This window comes from Gouania willdenowi, chromosome 5 (genome assembly GCF_900634775.1).
Source record: "Gouania willdenowi chromosome 5, fGouWil2.1, whole genome shotgun sequence".
Classification (NCBI taxonomy): domain Eukaryota; kingdom Metazoa; phylum Chordata; class Actinopteri; order Blenniiformes; family Gobiesocidae; genus Gouania; species Gouania willdenowi.
The window spans coordinates 14,631,742-14,653,037 of NC_041048.1; the positions used below are offsets into that span (position 1 = coordinate 14,631,742).

A 21,296-nucleotide genomic window follows, 5' to 3' on the forward strand; every position below is an offset into this window, starting at 1 on the left:
TGTTACACTTTGATCAACATAATTCAATAAATATTACTGTTTTTTTTTTCTTCATTGTTTTTAAAAGTCTTTATTCAAGTATTTTCTGTTATTATTATTATCATTATTTTATTTTTATTTTTTTTTTTGACTGTCTGCACTTTTAAATTTCCAGTTTGCAAACCAAGAGCAAATAAAAGATACTTGACGGTAAACTGCCATTTTTGATCTTAAGGTGCATATTAATACAAGACCACATCTCAAACAAAGACATAAAGAGATCAAAATTATAATGTTGATAATGGATGTGAGAGTATTAGTGTAGGTGAATGATAATTATGTGTACTTTCAAGGTTTATTTTGAAAGCGTCTGATTTTGGTGCATCTTATTAACCTTAGACAAAAATATTTACTAACCAGCCCTGGCCCTGCTTAGTGCTTAGCATCAGATACCTGACTAGATTGGGCAATGACAGGCAGGTATGGCCACTAATAATAGGAATGAAGCAAAGTGTGCATCTTATACATCTTCATCCATCCATCCATCCATCCAGATGTAGTCATCTGTTTAAAGGGGGAGGAGCTTGAGGCAGCTATGATGTTTGTTCATGAAACTTTGAATAAAAAGTGTTTAGTGATGAGTTTCTCAGCATTAGACATGAGGGAGAAGTTCAAAATGTGATTTTTTTCAGCAGACTGAGTGATGGGTAAAAGTTCCAGCACAGACATTAGTGTGAGCAAACAGCTCATGTGGTCATAATTTTACCTGAAGATTAAAATAAGTGAATATCAAGTCCAGAGCAGCCTTTGCACATGCATAAGATATATAAGATGTACTGGCATGGACAATATGTAAAAAACTGTCAATTACAATTTAAATGTGATGCAAAAGTGGGGATCTACGTTATAGTTCTATGTCTTACTTACACACACAGTATGTAAACAATTATTTAAATAAATTTCATATCAAGTTTACCTGCAGTTCTCTTAAGGATCAATATAGCATTAAAAATAAAAATACTAAAAAATTAATACCAATATTTTCATTGATAAGGAAGCCAAACAAAGTAACCAAGAGATGAAAAACAAATTAGATGATAAATAATGTATTTTAGTGTATTTTACAACTGATTTAAGACATGAGTCAAAACTGAGCCGTTATCATTAGAGATGCTCACAGAAAGCTAACACAAGGGGAATGTTACATTTTATGGGCTCATTTATTAAAGGCTCAGTAATTGTGATTAATTGTAATTGAACTTTAGTAATTGAGAATGTAATTGTAATTGACTTTCAGGTGGAAAATTATTCTAATTTTAATTGTAATTGGGAAAACATTTCGCTGACCATAATCATAATTGAGTTGTAATCGAACATGGGTAATTGAAGACATAATTGTAATTTAAAAATGTAATTGACAGTACCCTGCCACATACGCATGCACGTGCAATGTGTCTATTTGATCAAAGTAAACCTTCAGTGTTGTATTATATACGTATTAAAAATAAATAATAATACATTTAAAAAAAATGTCCATAGTTGTACTAAAAGCAAACAGGGTTGTGGTCAATTACATTTTTCCTTTACAATCAAGTTTTCAATTATCCATGTTCAATTACAGTTGAATTCTGATTATAATAATTTTTCCTATTACAAATACATTATAATTAATTTTCGGCCTGAAATTCAACAGTTACACTCTCAATTACTAAAGTTCAGATACAATTTTACTAACTTTTATCTATATATGGCGTTGTGATGATTGTATGCATGTTATTATGCGTGTACAATATGTCGTTTTAGCATCTTTACATTTATATTTTATAATATCTTATGTAAAAGCCCAACTAGGAATAAGAGTTGTAATTTAGAAATAGCTATAAACTGTACAAAACATCAGTTACATTCACACTATAGTTACTCTGTAAAATTGTTTTGTCCCTATTCAAAAACATGATGTATTATATCCTAACGCTAACACCTGTATGAGTGGGAAAATTCACTGACATGTACTTAATATGAAACATATTTTAATAATTGTTAACTATACATGTAAGTCATAGACATGTTTTGCGTTTTTAGGAAATTTACATGGCAATTACAATTACAAAGTCAATCGTCTTAACTCAATTACAATTCAATTACGAATACAACGGCGACAGATTTTTAATTACAATAATAATTATAATTCACTTGATTTTATTATTATTATTAATTTTATTTTATTTTTTACGCTGTGTCACAATGAGCTCAACATGGTTGGAAACCTGAAGCCGTGAAATGGGTTAAAAAAAAGCATTTTTTTGTGCGCAGGGGTTTTTTTCTGCAAACTGCCTGCAACACCCAGAAGTGAACAGCAGGCGACCCGGAAGGTTTGACGCCGTCTGAAGGCAGACAGAGCGCGGACTGCTCGCTCTCTCCTCCCGGTGCTTCAGGTAGGTTCTTCCCCGCAGCGATGCCTCTTTATTCGGCCTCTTTCTGCGCCTCTCCCGCACTAACTCTGTCTGTCTCACCGCCTGGTCGATCTTTCTGATGGATCGATCAAGTTGCTCGTGGAGAAGAGAAGCTGTGCCTCGTGTCGCATTTGTAATAAAATACGGGTTTTTATTCTCCGATCGCGCGTCTGGCTTTGATTACGATCCGCGTCTGCACATCTGCACATCTGCACAGCATTCATCTGAAGCATCAGGGCTGCTGTGGGATGTGTCCGTGTTTTTTTTTTTTTTAATATATTATTTTACTCCTCCTCTAACCCGGCAATTCAAACCCTCTGATCCTAGTAAACATCCATCTCTCTGGTGCAGACGTAGGCCTTCATTTAATTACACCCATTACGTCCTTATAATATTGTGATGTACAAAAATATGGAGTCCAGGTTTTTTTTTTTTTTTCCAACAACAAAAAAAAAAAGGCCAGGGCTGCCATTTTGGTTTTTTTCTGAATATCTTTTAACATGTTGTGTGTGACAAGTTGGCTGCAGGAAAGGGAGAAATATGTAAAGCAGATATAAACACTAAACACAGAAAGTTATGGCAGCCCATTCCCGCCAGTAAAAAACAAAACAAGACACAAGTAAAATAATAATAATAATAATAATAATAATAATGATAATAAAATCTAAGTCATACTAAGAAAGATACGAAGTCATGTTTATTCAGGTCAGGGATTTTCAAATGGAGGTACGTGTACCCCTGGTGGTACGCGATGGCACTACAGAGGGTACGAGAAAGAGTGAGAGTGTAAAATTAACAAATGAAAGCATTAAAATGGGGCTTTAGAATGTTTATTGTTACTTAAAAACGATAATCATAATAATGTTGATTGAAATTATTATATATACATATATAAGTTGGTCCCACACCAGGCAGGAAATGACCGGAAATGATAAAAACTATAAAATAGACCTATTCAGGAGGCACAAAATACTGCTTCATTCCACTTATTTACAAATTCAGATTCATTATGACTTAGTATCTCATAATAATGATCTCATAATTATGACTTAGTATCTAATAATTATGACTTAGCATCTCGTAGTTATTTTTTAAGTTTTCTTAATATTATTATTATTTTACTTTTTCTATTTATTTTTATTTAATTAATTTTTTTAATTGTGGGAATGGGCTTTCTACTTTTCAATGAATAAACTTTGACTTAATAATATACAGGTATTATATGTTATAGTTTTGGATGCAATGTATTTATTGAAGACGTCCTAACAGAGCAATGGACACCAAATGTTGTAGGTCAATCTTTTGCTTTAAAGGTCCCATATTTTACTGTTTTTCATCAATTTCAGAGCTGAGCTCTTCTGAGAAGCGGCTGTTTCTGTGCCTGCACCTTTAAATGCTAATGAGCTCCGTCTGTTGACGCCTACTTCTGTAGCTGGGACAGAATATAGGCACTTAAGTTGATTTGTACAACAAACCAACAACAGAGCAATTTGCGTGTCTAGCACATTGCGAAACACTACTGCTATCTCACCGCTGGACACACTAAACTTCACCCCCGGGATGAACGCCCCCGTCTCGGAGGGTCTCCTATCAGCGCTCAGAGGGGGTCGGCCTATGAAAATGACTCCTTTAGTTACGTAACGACAGGAGCTGAATCTGAACAGCCTGTAGGATCACCGTTTTACCAGTGGGTGGGCTACAGAGACCATGCAGGAACTGCTTGTTTCCTCATTCTAGGAGTTGGCAGGCTCAGGGAGGATCAGTTTATAGATGTAGAGCCCAGAAAAAAACATGTTCTTCATTATAGAAAGTGTCTATTTGTACGGTTACCATACGGACAACCCCCGGTGCTATTGGAACGTTTACCCAAGTACACGTACGTAGCGTCTTAGGTTTAGGGTTAGGGTTAGAGTTAGAGTTAGGTTACAACCCTGTATCGCAACAATTTTTAGGGTTAGGGTTAGTCTTAGTCACATGACCTAAACTGGCCAATGAGGGGCACTGCGTACCGATAGAATGTCGGTATATTGATACGGTAACCGTAAGGATAGCCACTGCCTTTATAATATGGGACCTTTGAATACAAAATATGTTGTCATGTAATGTGAATTTAAAATTACATATACTCACTTTTCCTAAAGCCAGTGGTTCCCAACACTCCATACGTGCAGCCTGTATGGATTACTGAACTAGGGGTGGGACAATACACTGAGTTCACCATACGATAGACAATAATGGGCTGTCAGTATGACACAATATTTTTGTCAAAGCGAAGAAGAAAAAAATAAATAAATAAAAGTAACCATGCTTTTATTTGACTATACATCTTGTGACGATTCAATACCGCGATATCTTGTTGCACGATATACGGTCCCACCTTTACCCAAAACCTTCCGTTTTCACTAGAACCACATAGCCTAGTGTCTGCCTGAGTATGTGCATCTGGGTCCAAGTCTGTCTTTTCCGTTGTCAAGATAAAATCAACACAATGAACATCAGTTATATATTTTGTTCCCTCCTAAATAGCTACACAGTTGTTTTTAGTTTCCATTTCTATTTTCACAAATTATTCTCTCAATATTCAATTCATTAGAAATTCAAACCACTGGCAACACAATATATTTTCAATAGCATTTGATGGGCCACGCACTGTTCTTACTTTGTCCATACGGCAGCTATAGACATATAAAGCATAGATGATAACTATCAAGAAACAGTGTTGAGTTTATCTGCATTACATGCTTGTTTTGAATGAACAAGTATAACATGTTTTAGAAATAATGCACACATTTCTATTGTAATCCATTTACAGTCATGATCTTTGAGGAGACAAACTAATTTACCTAACAAAGACCCAAAGAAGCTACTGAAGTCAGATAACCAACCTACAACAGGATATCTGCTATAGATGGAGTCATTCTCTGGTTTCAGCTGCTACAGGTAGTTTGAGGCTATTTATTGGAGTTTAAAGGTTGTTTGATGGTTAGTGGGGCTGCTTTTCTACATTTGGTTGTAGCTTTTGACTGAAGGACTATCAAAATGAAACAGGAACAGTTTTCCCGAAGCATATCAGCAGAAGATCTTTGTGAGGTCTGAAGGGCAGACACATCCATGAAGTGGTTAGTTTACCTCTCTGTGGTATGTTGCCAAAAAAGTAACTCAAATGTGCAGCAGCAGTTACACTCCTGCTTTAACTCCTGCTCCTTTAAGAAGGGAAGCTGATCCCCATTGGCATCATTAGAGAAATATTTAACGTGGTGTAGTGTTTTGTTTCTCTTGGCTCGTGGACGATGACCGTGTTACGCTTTCTGCTAAACTAAACAGACTTAGGAATGGTGATGTTTTGCCAAAGCAGTGCAACATGTTTTTTTTTAAAGGACATGCCAGACTGAAACTCACAGTTTAGAAAATAAAGACATTTAGATCCTACCTTTTAGGTTAAAAACTCCGATCCACTTCTATGTGGACTCGTTTTGCCACAAACCAAGATGTTTGCAAGTTGTGTGCATTCACAATGTGGATAATAAAAAAATAAATAACAACCAATAACAATATAAAGTAAGTCCAAATGTATCAGAGCACTCCCATTTAAAAAATATAAATAAAAAATGTGCGATGAAATGTGCAATCCTGATTGGATCTGGATAAAACTTGATGCAGTGATAACATAACTGATCCAAATTTCATAAAGATCAGTCAATTACAAACCCGGATATGATGTTTTAAAATAATTTTGCCAATGATGAGAGATCGGGATTTTGGGATTTTTTAAATTAATCCAGAATTAGAATATTAATCCAGATCTCCTACAAAATTTAGTGGAATCTTCTAAGGCTGGGCGATATGGAGCACAACTCGTTCCTCGATATTTTTTCTCCAAATGGCGAATTAGACGACATAAATCATGATAATTTTAATTCAAATGAAGTTTTAGCAGAAAGACAATTCTGGGTTAAATTTGCTGATGCAACAACAAGCAACTGCAGGAAATATGCCAAAATACAGCACGTGTGAGTGAGTTCTGTAGTGTGGCTTGTTTATGGGAAAGTCTGGGTGAGGACACACTCAGAAATCCATCGAACTGTACTTTTCATGCAGTTCTGAGAAGTAGCAAAAGCAGCAACTCCTAAAACGAAGATTTTAATACAAAATAAGCTATAATATATATATATATATGTATTATATTATATTGTAATTTTCAATATCGCCAAAATTGAAAACAAGATCCTGAATCTCGATATATTGCCCGACTCTAGAATCTCCCATGGTGTAAGGTCTATTTTTGGTTATAATAACACTGAAATCCATTTAGTAATTTTGGCAAAACAAACAAATAAATAAACACTGGTAAAAAAAAAAAAAGACCTTCTTGGCCAATGTTGTGTGCATTCCACACTGTTAACAAAAATCTAATTATATTTTCTTTACTCTGAGGCAAACCTGCAAAATGTTCTGTTTGCCATTAGATCAACATGTCTGCTCCTCACATGCCAAATAATAGACAAAACCACCAATAACATCCTTAAGACCTGACTGGAATAGAAAAAACAAAAAGTGTTACTCACCATTTAAGTCTCCTAAACTGTATGTGAGGCTTTAAATAGGTGTGTCAGACAACGTACACAGAAGACAAAGTGAGAAAGCGACTTGGAACAGGCCCCTTCACACGCCTGACAGACGTTTTTATCACAGATTATCACTTGTAACAGTCGGCTGTCGCTTGGGTGGAGAGTTTCTGACGCATGAAGGTATCTGCTGCTATCGTCTGCACCACACAGTATATCAGTTTGTTTCAGACGTGGAATAAACACCATTAATTACATCACACTCTGAACATAAGGAGGGAAATCACTTCATTAGATTTTGTGCTTAATTTGTGTTGAGATCACAATCTGTTGTTGTTGTTTTTTTTTTGTCAGAATGGCTGAGCTTCCCTTTAACAGCCCTTATTATTGGCCCCCGCCTCCTGCCATGCCTGGCCAGGTGAGTGACGCTGACACTCAGGTTTCTCACTGTTTACTAAATATCTAATGATTTATGATTGTACTGTACACTTTGTCTTTTACAATAATATACAGAATATATATATATATATATATATATATATATCGATCTGGTTAACATGGTCCAAATATATCAAAGAACACCTGCAACTCTTGAGCTTTTACTGTATTATTATTATTATTATTATTATTATTATTTCCTTTGAGGTTATTCATTCATTCATCATGTGTTTTCTACACATTTATTATGTTTAGGCTCACAGGAGGCTACTTCAGTCCTCTAATGATGGTGTACATGTACAATAATAGGAAAAATCGCAAGTCCATCACAAATATTCATTATGTTCAATTTAGACCAGTGTTGGTCATCCTTGGGATCGTGACCCTATGTGGGGTCGCCTGGAAATTACATGGGGTCACCTGAAATGTCTAGGAATTGATAATAAAAAAACAAAAAAGAATATTGATTGAAAATATAGTCTTTAAATTTAAAAGAACACACAATCTTAACTGCATTCTGCAACGACCCAAAAAAGGCTAGGAACCATTGATTTTAAAGGCTCTACTCAATCAATGTTCATTGGTTTTTTTAAGCCTGTGTAAAATGTTCAAACCCCAGTTTTTAAGTTTAGTTGCAGCTTTACTGACCGTATAAAAACACTGGATTGCTGTTCTTGTTTTTGTTGTTGTTTTTTTGCCATAATGCTATGTTAAGCCTTTGTTGCTGTTACGTTTTCTTTAGCCACAAGAGGCCTCCATAAATTTACAGAAACTGTTGCAGCAGGGCTAGACAAGGGTGAATTGATACTTTCCTAGTTGGTTTGTTTAACCTGTGCAAAAACAAACAATCACCTTTGGTAAGAACATGCAATTATGCACTGTTTACATTTGTACTGAGTCACTTTTAGTTTTTATCTCATTGTATTCAAGCATCTAGTTTGGAAATATGACACCCTATATCACACGTGTCAAACTCAAGGCCCCGGGGCCAAATCTGGCCTTTTAGAGCATCCAATTGGGCCCACAGAAGACAATATAATGATAGAAAAAACAGGCATTATTGTGTAAATTTCCAAATAATTCAGTTGCAGATAACTCAAATTCATAAATTCAATGAACAATATATGAACAATATTTTTACAGGCTTATAAGTTTCCCATGCTTATATCACATAAATGCAGTCATTTCAGTCAAAATATGGAACGAAATCTAAATTTTTCAAAAAATATGGCAATTTGTCAAAAAATCCCCACCTAAAATCTGTGGCCCACATAAGACCAAACTGGCTCATACTTGGCCCCTGAACTAAGATGAGTTTGACATCCCTGCCCTACTGTATATGATTCAGGTTTAAGTTGAAGGCATTTGAGTTTCTTTTACTGCTCTTTGAAAAAGCCAGAGTAAGTCTTTCTAGTCTTCAAATAAGTGTTTAGAAGGAAGCGCCGTCTCAAACTGTCGTGACTGAACAGATGTCACCTTTTCTCCTGGAACAAACGATGTTTCTTGGCTGTCAGCTGGATAACTTGGTCTTGATGGATTAAATCAAGGAGCAGCTCCTGGCAGAGAAGATGAGACCCACACATCTGTCCCCAGCTGACTCCACCCCTCCACATCAGGCCTTAATGTCTCCACCGAGCCAAGTGGACGTTGGTCAGCGGGAGACGTCTAAAGCTCAACATATGCCGGCTCTTCACGCCCACAGCCCGACTCAGCCCGACATCGACGTGCACGATCGGCCCGCCTCCAGCTCAGTCCCAGGTACGGCAGCAGAAACAGTGTCTATTATCTAGTATAGCGTGTAAACATACTGTAGCTGTATTAATAATTGGCTTTTTCTATTCATTCATTAAACCAAACGATACTCAAGGTAACACGAGCAGAGCAGCCGAACAACTTTGGTAAACAAAGATTTGAGCCTTTGTCCCTCATTAATAGTGAGCAAAGCTTCAACCTCATTTGGCCTGTCAAATATAAACACAATACACACCAGGGTTGGGCGTTTCAATTACCCATGTCCTATTACAATTCAATTACAATTACAGTGAATTATTTTTTATCCTTAGAAAGTCAATTGCAATTCATCACAATTACTAATCATGAAATAAATAACCTAGTAAAAGTGAACCGTCCTCTTGTGTTAGCTTTCTGTTTGCATCTCTTATGATAATCAGCTGTAAAATACACCAAAAACTAATATCTATCATCTAATATCTTTCCTATATATTGGTTATGTTGTTAGGCTTCCTAATCAATGAAAATATAGGTTTTTAATATTTTTTGGTATGAGTGTCTGAGCCTTTTTTGTGTCAGTAAACCACTCAATTTTCTTTTAAATGGTAAAATGTGGTAAAACTTGATATGAAACATGTTTGAATAATTATTAACTACACATGTGTAGAACTGTAAATAGAACCGTAACACGTTAAATTACAGTTCATAATCTAAACTCAACTACAATTTGATTACAATTACAACACCAATAGATTTTTTCAAATTACAATTATAATTACGCCATAATTGTAATTAATGTATTAGGAGTCTGTGTTGATAGTTATTTAAATACACTGAGCTTTCAAAGTGCTTCAAATAGCCATCAAACCGCAAGAAGAACCGAATTTGACTTAAAAGTAGTCGAACACTATCTGTTCCTTAATTTATTATGACTTTATTTATCACATCGGCTCATATTACTTTCATGTGATCTTGAATAGTTGTTTCTTTGTTTATATTGTACAAAGTAAAAAACAACGTACTTTGGTTTATAGGTCGGATTCTGGGGGATGTAAACCTAAATCTGGACGACAAGGCAGCCATTAAAGCCCGAGGATTATGGGAAGACTGGCAGCTGCGTCAGCTCATTGATCATCAAACCAGAGGAAACCATTTTCCAGGTATCAGCTCTCAAACCACTCTCTGCTGGATTTTATTATTGGTTTAACTGCTGTGTTATTACTGTACGGTGTGTTCTAATCATTGTTGGGCAAGTTACTTTCAAAATGTAATACATTACATATGAGTAGTTACTGTCATTTAAAAGTAATTAGTTACATTACAATATTACTGTCTCTGTATTATAGTGTGTTACACTACTTTTGAGTTACTTTCACCAAAATAACCGCAGAAGTATGACTAGCATTCTACAATGCTAAAGTATAGTTTATTGCAGCTGGTTACATATCCAGTGGAGGGTGATGTGGTACAGCATAATGACTGTATAGGCCACTGACAACTTAATATAATAGGCACAGTGAAGGCTCATGTAACAATGACCGTCAGAATCACAAAAGCAGACAAATTTAAAGTCTGGATCTATTCATATGAAACACAATAGAGCTAGAAACAACTATAAAGTAACGTATAACCTAGGGATGTAACGATTCACTCAACTCCCGATACCATTCGATTCACAATACTGGGTTCACGATACGATTCTCTCATGATTTATTTTACAAAATTAGACTGTAGACAAATGATGACTGAAAAATAAAATGTTTTTTTTTTTTTTGTACTAAATACTGTACTATTTTCTTTTATCTTTCAAAAGAATCCCCTGATAAACTATGCAAAACAATGCAATTTAATTCAAAATAAATCCTGAATGAAATAAATAAAGAAATAGTACAAATGAAGAAGAAGCCTTTTCATTTAAATTCTGGCTCTATAATAAACAATGCAAAACTGCATAATAGTTCCTTTTCTTTTTAAAAGTGCAACTGAAAATGTATTTTGTGCCTTAACAATTAGACTTTAAAACAAATCCCATATCAAATAAATAATGTAAATAAACAAACTATGGCTTTCATTCTCTCTCTCTTGTTTCTCCCTTTCCTCTCTGTGGATTTCATATTTTTCTCACTTCTTTTATTTTGTCTTGGGGAAGCCAAAATGCTTCCACACTTGTGATTTAAAACACGGTGGTGCGTCCTGAATTTCAAATTCTAAATAGATAATAATAATAATAGATTTTTGAAAACAAAGTACTTATCGATGTGGACCGTGACACTTTTGAATCGATTTTTAACTGCCTCACGATTAATCTTTACATCCCTACTATAGACTTATGACATGACAAGACGCACAATCTCTTTCTTTTTGTTTCTGTTCTTCCTTTCTCGGTTAATGAAAGCTCACAGCACAAAGCTGGCATGCACTGGGATTGGTAACCTTTTAGTGTGCTGTTTTTTACTGCTGCTTTATATGAGCGCCCAATACAAACTTGTCCCCAAATAACATGACCACCATTCAAAATGTAACACTATTTTTTCAGCCCTCAATACAAACCAGTCATGAAGTCTCTTCAAAAACCACTTCTACACTGCACATCTAAGAACAGGAACTCACGGACTGAGTCAGTGATCCAGTGACCATACTGTATACCATACTGTATGGTATGGTAGCACTCCCTATGACAATGTTAGCTTACCTTGTCATTGCTGGCATTAGTGGGGCGATTCCACTGTTGACAGAGGCTGCATGTCCTCCACCACATGATCTGCCACTGTCTCCTCACTTCTCTTGGTTCAAGTAGCACGACAGACTGAGATAAACTTCATTTCTGCTGCTTTGTCTGACTCTTTTCCGCACTTTCGTGTTGCAGATCTGTTGTATGGTCATTGGTATATAAAAAATATTTAAAAAACACAAGATGGATTTTTTTTTTTTAATCAAATTTAATGGAAATGAAACAATTGTATTAATTAGGAGAAAAAAGTGTTGCATGTACTTGAAACCTCAATATTTCCTACCTTTTTAAGGTATTGCTATTGCCTTCCTTATTATCTTATCCTCTAATTAAAGTCAAACTGTGAAAATGTAGGATTTAAGATGTGCCCTTCAGACTATACCGTACCTATGAAGTAGCTCACAGATTCAGAAAGGTTGGTGACCCCTACCCTGTATAATCCTATTTGTTTTTGGGGTCATTTTTCTTCACTTGTCTGCTAAAAGGCATGTCGCTGGGCTCCAGAACAGGCAGCCTCGGTACTTCGGAGATCGTCACCCCTACCACCCCAACTTCCTCCTGCCAAAGTCGTCTTAGCGGAGCTCCCATCCCTCACCTAATCTCAGGGTTAGTGAGCAGCCACGTGATGGAGCCCAGAAAAAGCAACGGCAGCCTCAGGGGCCTCCTCGGCCCTCCTCCAAAGGTGGAGCAATGGCATAAAAAGATCAAGGCGGAGAACGAGTACCCGCTTTCAATGGTTCCCTACCCAATCTTTGCATCGGGCACTGAGCAGCCTTGTGTTGCAATCGCTACGAAGGATGGAAAGAGCTACAGGTGAGAAAGGAGGGGCTTCTTGTTGCCAGTCATAACTCAACTTAAGGCTGTGCAATTATTAAAAATTCGATTACGATTTTGATTATTACACTCAACAGTTACAAAAATAACACAATCGAGAAAAACAATTATTTATTTATTTAAATTGTTATGCGTATTTTTTTTCCCAATTATACATATGTTTAAGAATAAAGCTTGGCACACATGAGAAAAAACTATTATTAAAGGGGACATATCATGCTAAATCCACTTTTTTAGCACTTAAATGCATTTTGTTGTATATTTAGAGTGTTTAGAAGTACAGAAAAGTTCAAATTAATCTCTTTAGGTGCTCCGTAGATATCTTTATATTCTGTTTTGGTCATATTTTTCAATCTGTTTCGATTTTTCGATTCTCTATTACGTTTTTTGAACAATAATGTCACAGTATTTGCAGCGGAACTGCCAAATTAGGACATCGACTCCAGGCCCAACACTTCGAGCAATCCGCCATTTTTATTTCTTGTTCTTATTTTGTAGTCCAAGCTCAAGGATGCAGAAGTTACACGAGGATAAATCAAAATGTTGGGTTGTTGGATGTAGTAACCCACACGCTTCATTACACTGTCTCCCAGCATCAGAACCTTTTCAAAGTCCCTGGTTGAGTTTTATTTTTCACAGAAATGTACCCACATCTGTGGGTAAGGTCATTATTGTGTGCGCGCAGCACTTCAAGAATGACTGCTTCAGCAACCTCTGTCAGTATAAAGAAGGATTTGCCGAAAGACTTTGTCTGATTGAGGGTTCAATTCCTTCTATCTTTGGAGACGACGAACAGAGCACTTCAGTAAGCTGTAAATAACGCTAAAAAGTGTGATGATAAGACGTCCCTGTCATTGTTTTGTTAGCATTAGCAGTTCCACCGTCTTCATATGTTAGCGCAGTGTGCTCGTTTTAGATCTTTGATGATATGGCCATTTCGTGACGTTAGCTTGGCGCTAGCGTTAGCTCGGCGCTAGCTTTAGCTCGGCGCTTGTGTTAGCTCACTTGTTAGGGTTCTGCAGGTTCATCATCTTCATTTTCATCTTGCTCTGCCGGGTCCGACTCTGGCTCAAACATGCAAAGCTGGATGGACAAGTATTCCGTTGTTGACATTTTGTAAATAACGTGTGAATAAAAAGTTTCTGCTCCGCTAGATAATCGTATCTCTTCTATCAAACTACAAAAATGGCCAAACAGGGTGGAGTTGAACCAAGTGTCACCTCTGCAACCTGGAGAGGGGGCGGGGTATGAAGTGTCTCATTAGCATTTAAAGAGAAGCACATCAGAAAAGGTGTAGAAAAGGGGTCTGTGGAGCTATAATAATGAGGAATTCAGACCCAAGCAGTGCAGTTCCGCTTTATATAAACCACAACTGTATGATTCATGTGTAAAAAAGGAAGGATTTAAAAGCATGATATGTCTCCTTTAATACTAACTTTGAGTTGTTTAATGCATGCACATGCAAGCTCCCCCACCCCGCCCCTCTCAAAGCTAAAGCTAACATTTTATTTATGTTTAAATAATATATTTTACATTGTTTTGTAGCAAAATAAATTTGGTTGACAAATAATTGTGATTTCAATTATGACTAAAACAATACGGATTATAATTTTTTCTATAATCAAGCAGCCCTAACCCAACTCCACTTTGAAATCATAAATGTGGATTTTTGTTTAAAGTATAGTACATGGTCCAAGTACATTTCTTCATGCATGTGCCAGTATTCAGTCGTTGCTCGTGTCCTCGCTGCAGGTGTAAAGTTTGCCCGCTGACCTTCTTCTCCAAGTCCGACATCCAGATTCACTCCAAATCGCACACTGAGGCCAAGCCGCACAGATGCCCACACTGCACCAAAACCTTCGTCAACACATCCTACCTGGCCCAGCACCTTCGCATACACCTGGGAGTGAAACCATACCGCTGCTCCTTCTGTGAGAAATGTTTCTGCCAGCTCTCACACCTCCAGCAGCACACCAGGTCTGATGTAGCACAGGGTGGAGTAGACAGTGGGTGTCTCAACAACGCTGTTTGGCTTTTTTTCAGCACTGTTATACTGTGATCCTCTGTCAACCTTCATATTACAAGTACCTGAATGTGGGAACAACGTATTGTTTGAGCATTTGCAAATCCAGCAATACAGTAGCTGGCTGCATCTGCGGTAACGGTTTTTGCACATATAATGGTCTACGATGCACTGGCACGCCTTGGGATGTGGGATAAAACTCATACTGGGCTTAACTTTAGACACAATCCCAAATACCTGCTTTAGGTATTACCACTCACTCATTCCCCCTGTCCACAGCCACCACCATTATAGCTAAGCTTCACACTTGTCACCATACTGGGTTGATTACACAACATAATAAGCACAATAAGTTCTACAACTTCACATCTCACCCTCACTGTGAAATAATCTATTCTTCCCCACCCTTTCTATTTCCTGCCTTGAGTCTCTCCTCCCTGCTCCCTCTCCCCTCCCCCTCCACCTAGGTCTAACACTGCTCTCCCTTTTTATATCCTCCCTATAATAAAAGATTTCTTACCCTTCCTTAGGGAGGGCTGATGATGGTCACAATTAAGCAATAAAATAAATTAATTTATTTTATTGCAATAACAAAACATGCATTGCTGTCTCATAATGACTGCACTTCTTGTAGTGTTGACCTTTGACAGCATGTGCAGACAAGAGAAAAAAAAAACCAAATCCAGCAATAGCAACAAGGGCAGTAATCATAAATGATCTTATTTGGCCAAATTTATTCAAACAAACAAGGAAAGAGGCTGTATACGTACAGAAAATCAGAAACATAATAATAGTAATAAATACAGTAATTTATAGTTTAGAACTTTATACAACAATTAAGCTATTGATGATTATTTAAAGTATTTACAATTAATTACATATTGAAATGTACCCAAATTTCATGAGTGTTAATTTATAAAATATTTGTTGTAGTGGGATCAGATAGTTTTTTATTGATTTATCTGCAGACGAGGAAGTTAAGGAAACGTCTGAAGATGAAGGAAGGAGATGTTTTGTCTTGAGGTATAATTTCAGGAGGACAGCTGTATGTTCTATGTGTCCCATCACACTTTCTATGGTGACCAGCATCATTGTTATGGCAGTTTTTAATGAAAATGAGACGTAGTCGAGGATAAACAGGCCTGGAGGTTCGTAACTTCATCAGATGTGCTCGAAATCCTCAACAAATCTGTTGCCACTTGGTCTCACATCAAGTTAAGAGTGTAAACGTGTGGAAATCACTAAGTGCAAATACCGTGGATAAATGTTATCAAGTTTACTAAATTTACCTTGCGTGTACAGTATAAGTAATAAATAGATCAGTTTGGGTCATTTATTGTTTGTAAATAAGTTCCAAACCTTACTTTTAGCCCCATAACTCAGTGTTTATTTGATCCTTGTTTATTTCATGTATTCATTTGTTCATTTATAGGATAAAACCCTTGAAATGAGTCCTTGGTAGTGTTCAAACAAAAACAGATGCACAAGACAGAAGCAGCTGTATATGCATTTCACAGAATACAAACACATAGAGGCAAACATTACAGTATGTTACATACCTCCCACGCACAGACACACAAACACACAATTAAGAAATAAACTAACTGGCGTGCGGTGCGCAAAAGCTTATAATGAGATCTCTAACCATAGCCCGAGAGCTACAGATTCTAATCTCAAGCCTACGTTTTTGCTTAATCTCCCTTTACTCAATATTTAAGGTTGATCAGGGTGTGAGCTGTTACCACAGGAGTATTCTACCCTTTTAGAGATGAGATGTGTGTCTACAAGGTTTTACGACACCACATGATCCCTACGGACCATGTGTGGTCTCCTTGCTCTTACCAGAGGTCTGGGAGTGCGTCCTCAAGCCCACGGGCTTCGATCCCGGGATATAGGAGAAGAAGACTTCTTTTTTATAATAATGCTGTTTATTATATGGTTTACAAAAATTATAATATAAAAAGATTCTAATGCAGGACCTTGAACACCATAAGGGCTAAGGCCCCGAAGAATCATTCTACAAGGCTTATATAGCAGCCTCCTCCATACATTGTGGTCTATACCTGACCACACGCACATCTAAAAAATTTAAAGCAAGATTTTGCCCACTTCCCGTGGAAACTTTTATGCCTTACTACTTGGTTAACTACTGTCACGGCAAATTGCGGTTGACCTCATTTGGTGACATGATTTATGCTCTGGTTGAATGATGTAATCCAGTCGAAGCATGATGATTTTATAAAAAAAAAAGATTTATTATAAAAACTAAATGAAAAAGAGTACAAAGATGGACAAAAATGAGTGACCGTCCGGCCGGACGTTCGAAGGACAGAGTGGAACACAGTTCTCACCCTTCACGTATTATTCCCCCTCAGTCCCCCTCCCTCCTCCCCCTCCCCCCCCCCCAGGAGATAAAGAAGAGAGAGAGGAGGAGGTGAAGGAAGAGGGTGAAAAGAGACAGTTTCTTCTTAGGTCAAAACAACCAGTTCTCTGGTATCTCCTGATTGTCATTGAGTGCAGCTGTGCTGGAGGTGTGTGCGTGTTTGGTGTTTGTGTGTATGAATGGATGTGTATGTGTGACTATGTGAGTGTGTGATAATAGAGGATGCCTCTGTGTCTGGCCTTGATGATTCCGTATGTTTTGGGGAAGTTGACCTGACCAGAGAAGAAGTAGAGCTGAAGTCATGAAAATCACACAATGGAAAGTTACAACCTAAGCCTTAAAGGAATAAGGTATATGAGTAAATATATTAATAAACATACCTAACAATTTTTGCCATAACACTACACACAGCTTCTTCAGATATATTGTGTCAACACATTTCATAGCTATTTAGCCACTACACATTTCAATATGTTCAGAGTATCTTTATCATTGCAAATCACATCTCCTTGTCTCCGCAAAGCATTTTACAGCATCCTAATTTATGCTATATATTATCTTATTTCATTTTACCCTATTATATCCTGCTGTACTTCATCATACATCAATATTTCATTCAGGGGTTTATCATGGAATGTCACATCACACCTACATTTTTGAGCGTCATACAACACTAACAAATATAAGGTATGAGCAAGAAGACTCAAAAACAGTTACATATAATTTCAAGGTGTTGCACAAGATCATTTTTAAACATATTAAGGGAGTTTATAGAGTGGATAGAGGTAAGAAGGTCATTCCACTCAGAGGGGGCTTTATAATTAAATGAAAGTTTGTCGATTACTTTTCTGGTCCTAGGAACGATGAAGAATGTTTGAGATGTGTGTCTCAAATTATAGGAAGATCTAAAAGGAACTAAATATTTTTTCAAATAGTCAGGATAACTCAAATTAATGCATTTAGTTGTACAAAATTGATGTATATTTGCTGCATTAATTTAATTTAAGTGCTATTTTCACCTTAATTCTCTCCTTTTTTCTGTTACAGAATCCACACGGGTGATCGGCCCTACAGATGTGCACAGCCAGGATGCGAGAAAGCTTTTACTCAACTATCAAACTTGCAGGTAAAAACAAATAAAAAATACCTTCAAGTTGATTGTTTGGTTCCATTAATGCAAAACTAATGCCCATAAAATGTGTCCCAAATGACTCTTAACAACATGTTTCTAAAGGTTTTTCTTTGGATTTCTAATCTTTTGACATGCATGTTTAGAGCAACTGTAAATTTCAACAAAATAGGTAAAATTTTCTTATATTTTACCTTAACTCGTTTCTATTTCACAATATGGATGGAACATTGATTGATACAGTATATGTATTTATTTATTTCTATAAAACAGTGGTTTTCAAACTTTTCTGACTCAAGTACCTCCTTTTCTCTTGTTTCTAAATCCAAGTACCCCCTTTACTGACTATAACATTGTGCTTAGAAAACTATTTAAAAACCACTGAATGAGTAACACGAGTGATAGCACACATTTTGTAAATAAGTGGAAATAAACAGTATTTAGTGCAGTGGTTCCCAACCTTTTTTGGATCGTGACCCCATTTTGATATCAAGAATTTCTGGCGACCCCAAAGACATCTTTTTTTTAGAATTAGTTTTTGATCATGTTTGAGCCCAGATCTTTTTTTTTTTTTTTTTTTTTTTACTTCATTTTAGTTGAACTAGATTTATATTTTATGAAGTGAAAGTATAAATATACAGTTGTTTAACTGTATGTTATTTTAATAAAAAAAAATGTAAAATGTCAGAAATCTTTTTGAAATTTTCAGAAAAGGTTGAAAAACACCAATTTAGTGGCTCCTGAATAGATTCTATAGTTTTTATCATTTCCAGTCATCTCATGCCTGGGGTGGAACCAAAACTGACACCTTATTTGTTAATTTTTCACTCTCTTTCTCAAGTACTCCCTGTAGTGCCATAGTGTACCCCCTAGGGGTACACATACCCCCATTTGAGAAACACTGCTTTTTTTTTTTTTTTCATGGCTCTTAGCGTCTATGCAGATGGTCAGTTCAGCTTCTTCAAGCTCAGCTGAATGCCTGGGCGCAGGATATACCTGCTCAATTTGCACTTCACGGGTTACTCTTGACTTAGTTGATTTATTCCAAAGGAAGGACAGGGTCGATACATTTGGGATCATCTACAAAGCAGTGTTGGGGTTCGGTGCCTTGCTCAAGGGCACCTTCCCGCTATCAGAGCAACTTCCATATTTTGCCTGCATCGAAACTTCAACTGAAAACCCTCCGGTGCCCAACCCTTGGCTACTGTCGCCCCTAAAACTAGCGCCGGCATAAGAAAAGGCCATTATCTGTGCTATAGGTACATGACTAAATCCTTTCCTGGCTTGTGTCTCTTTTCTCTCTCCTGCTAAAGTCTCACCAGAGGCAGCACAACAAGGACAAACCCTTTAAATGCTCCGACTGTTTCCGTGCCTACTTAGACTCCAGTTCGCTGCAGATTCACCTGTCCGCACACGCCATCAAAAACGCCAAGATCTACTGCTGCAGCACGTGCAGCCGGGCGTACACCTCAGTGAGTGAAAAGCCAAGCCTTGTTTTCAATGGAAGCTGTCAATGACCTGCTCATATGAGACCTGAGTGCATTGTATTTCTCTTGTTCCGTGTAGGAGACCTATCTTATGAAGCACATGTCCAAACACAGATTGGTGGATCACGTGGTGTCTCATCAGTCGCAGCATTACAGGACAGAGTCGCCCTCTATCCCAATACGGATTTCACTTATTTGACTTATCCTGACTCTCACCTGCACTTCTAATGGACCAAACAAGCTAAAACATGCATCCTATTTGTTTTTTTGTACGTAGTGAATCGCAGTGTAAGGCGTAGTACAACCCTGGACAAGTCTGCCACAAGGTAAAGATACAGAAACAGACAACCTAGCTTAAATAGCACTTTAATTACCACCCACGTAGCCCCAAAGTGCTTTATAATTTACAGTATCAGCTGAATTAATTCCTCCACCCACCATTTATGACAGAGCTGCCATGTAGGCTGATAATCTACCATGGAGACCAACTTAAGGTCCAGTGTATTGCCCAAGGATACTTTGACACATGGACAGGCACAGCATTGTAATGGAACCCCCAACTTTTCCATCAGAAGACGAGTCCTCCACCACCTGAGCCATGGTCGCACCATTTACCATTTACCAGGGCGGTCCCGATACAACTTTTTAAACTTACGATACCGATATTGTTTCCTTGGCTATTGGCCGATACCAATATCAGCAGGAATCATACATGCTTGGATTACTTATTTTGTAGTGTGGAATGTTACAAAAAGGCTTGATCTAGTGATGAAGTATTATTACTAAAACAGAGAACAATAGTCTGCAACAAAATGGAAAAAGTGACCCATTTATTATTAACCAAAGGGTTACATACATTTAACCTTAAACATAAGAGTATTCTGCAATCGAATAAAATAAGAATAACCTCAATAAATCCAATTTTTAAAAAAAACATTATATTAGAGAATTTAGATGCAAGTCGATATAATCCGATACTCTTTTCTTTTTTGTTGTTGTTGATATCAGACTTATATTAATATTGGATCAAGACACCCTTACCATTCACACAACGGTTCACTACGAATGACAACTTTAAAAACTTCAAATAACTAACATAGTTTGATATTGTGTTAGGTAGACCATGTAGACATTAGGAGAACGTGTAAACTTTACACCCGGGAATCAAACCCAAGCCCTCATGCTGTGAGGAAGAAGTATTACCGTATTTTTCGGACTATAAGGCGCACCGGATTATAAGGCGCACCGGTTTGTTGTTGTTGTTGTTGTTATTATTATTATTATTATTATTATTATTATTAAGACACATTAAGCCAAACAAAATAGTCAGATAAGTCAAACTTTATTCAACTCATTAACAATAATTCTCAACATTGTTCAGGTTTAACACATTAAAATATAGAACATTACACTCACTTTTTCAGTTCAGTATGTTGAAGCACAGTACAGGTACATGTCACTCCACGAGGCGTCTGACTACGGTAGCCCTAAAGCGCCAAAAATCTATCAAGCATTGCAGCTTCATAGTTTACCAAAGTTGTAC

At 36.9% G+C, this 21,296-nt stretch overlaps 2 protein-coding genes across 4 annotated transcripts in view; one reads left to right on the top strand and one right to left on the bottom strand.

The window, feature by feature from the left end:
- LOC114463683 (uncharacterized) overlaps positions 1-7,103 on the bottom strand; it is a 20,727-nt gene extending 13,624 nt beyond the window's left edge. The window contains exon 1 of the mRNA XM_028447391.1: positions 6,998-7,103. The gene's annotated coding sequence lies outside the window, so the exon portion shown is untranslated. The remainder of the gene's footprint in view (positions 1-6,997) is intronic.
- znf362a (zinc finger protein 362a) lies at positions 2,328-21,071 on the top strand. Of its 3 annotated transcripts, none has more exons than XM_028447387.1 (9): positions 2,328-2,414; positions 7,352-7,415; positions 8,983-9,193; positions 10,201-10,326; positions 12,383-12,710; positions 14,484-14,708; positions 18,185-18,263; positions 19,580-19,738; positions 19,833-21,071. In XM_028447387.1, exons 2-9 carry the CDS (start codon positions 7,353-7,355, stop codon positions 19,950-19,952), a joined length of 1,311 nt encoding a protein of 436 aa, XP_028303188.1. In that variant the 5' UTR covers positions 2,328-2,414; position 7,352; the 3' UTR covers positions 19,953-21,071. The 3 variants fall into 3 exon arrangements, with proteins under 3 accessions (XP_028303188.1, XP_028303189.1, XP_028303190.1); XM_028447388.1 differs by having other exon boundaries at positions 8,989-9,193; XM_028447389.1 differs by having other exon boundaries at positions 2,339-2,414; positions 8,950-9,193.
- Positions 21,072-21,296: the final 225 nt, after the last annotated feature.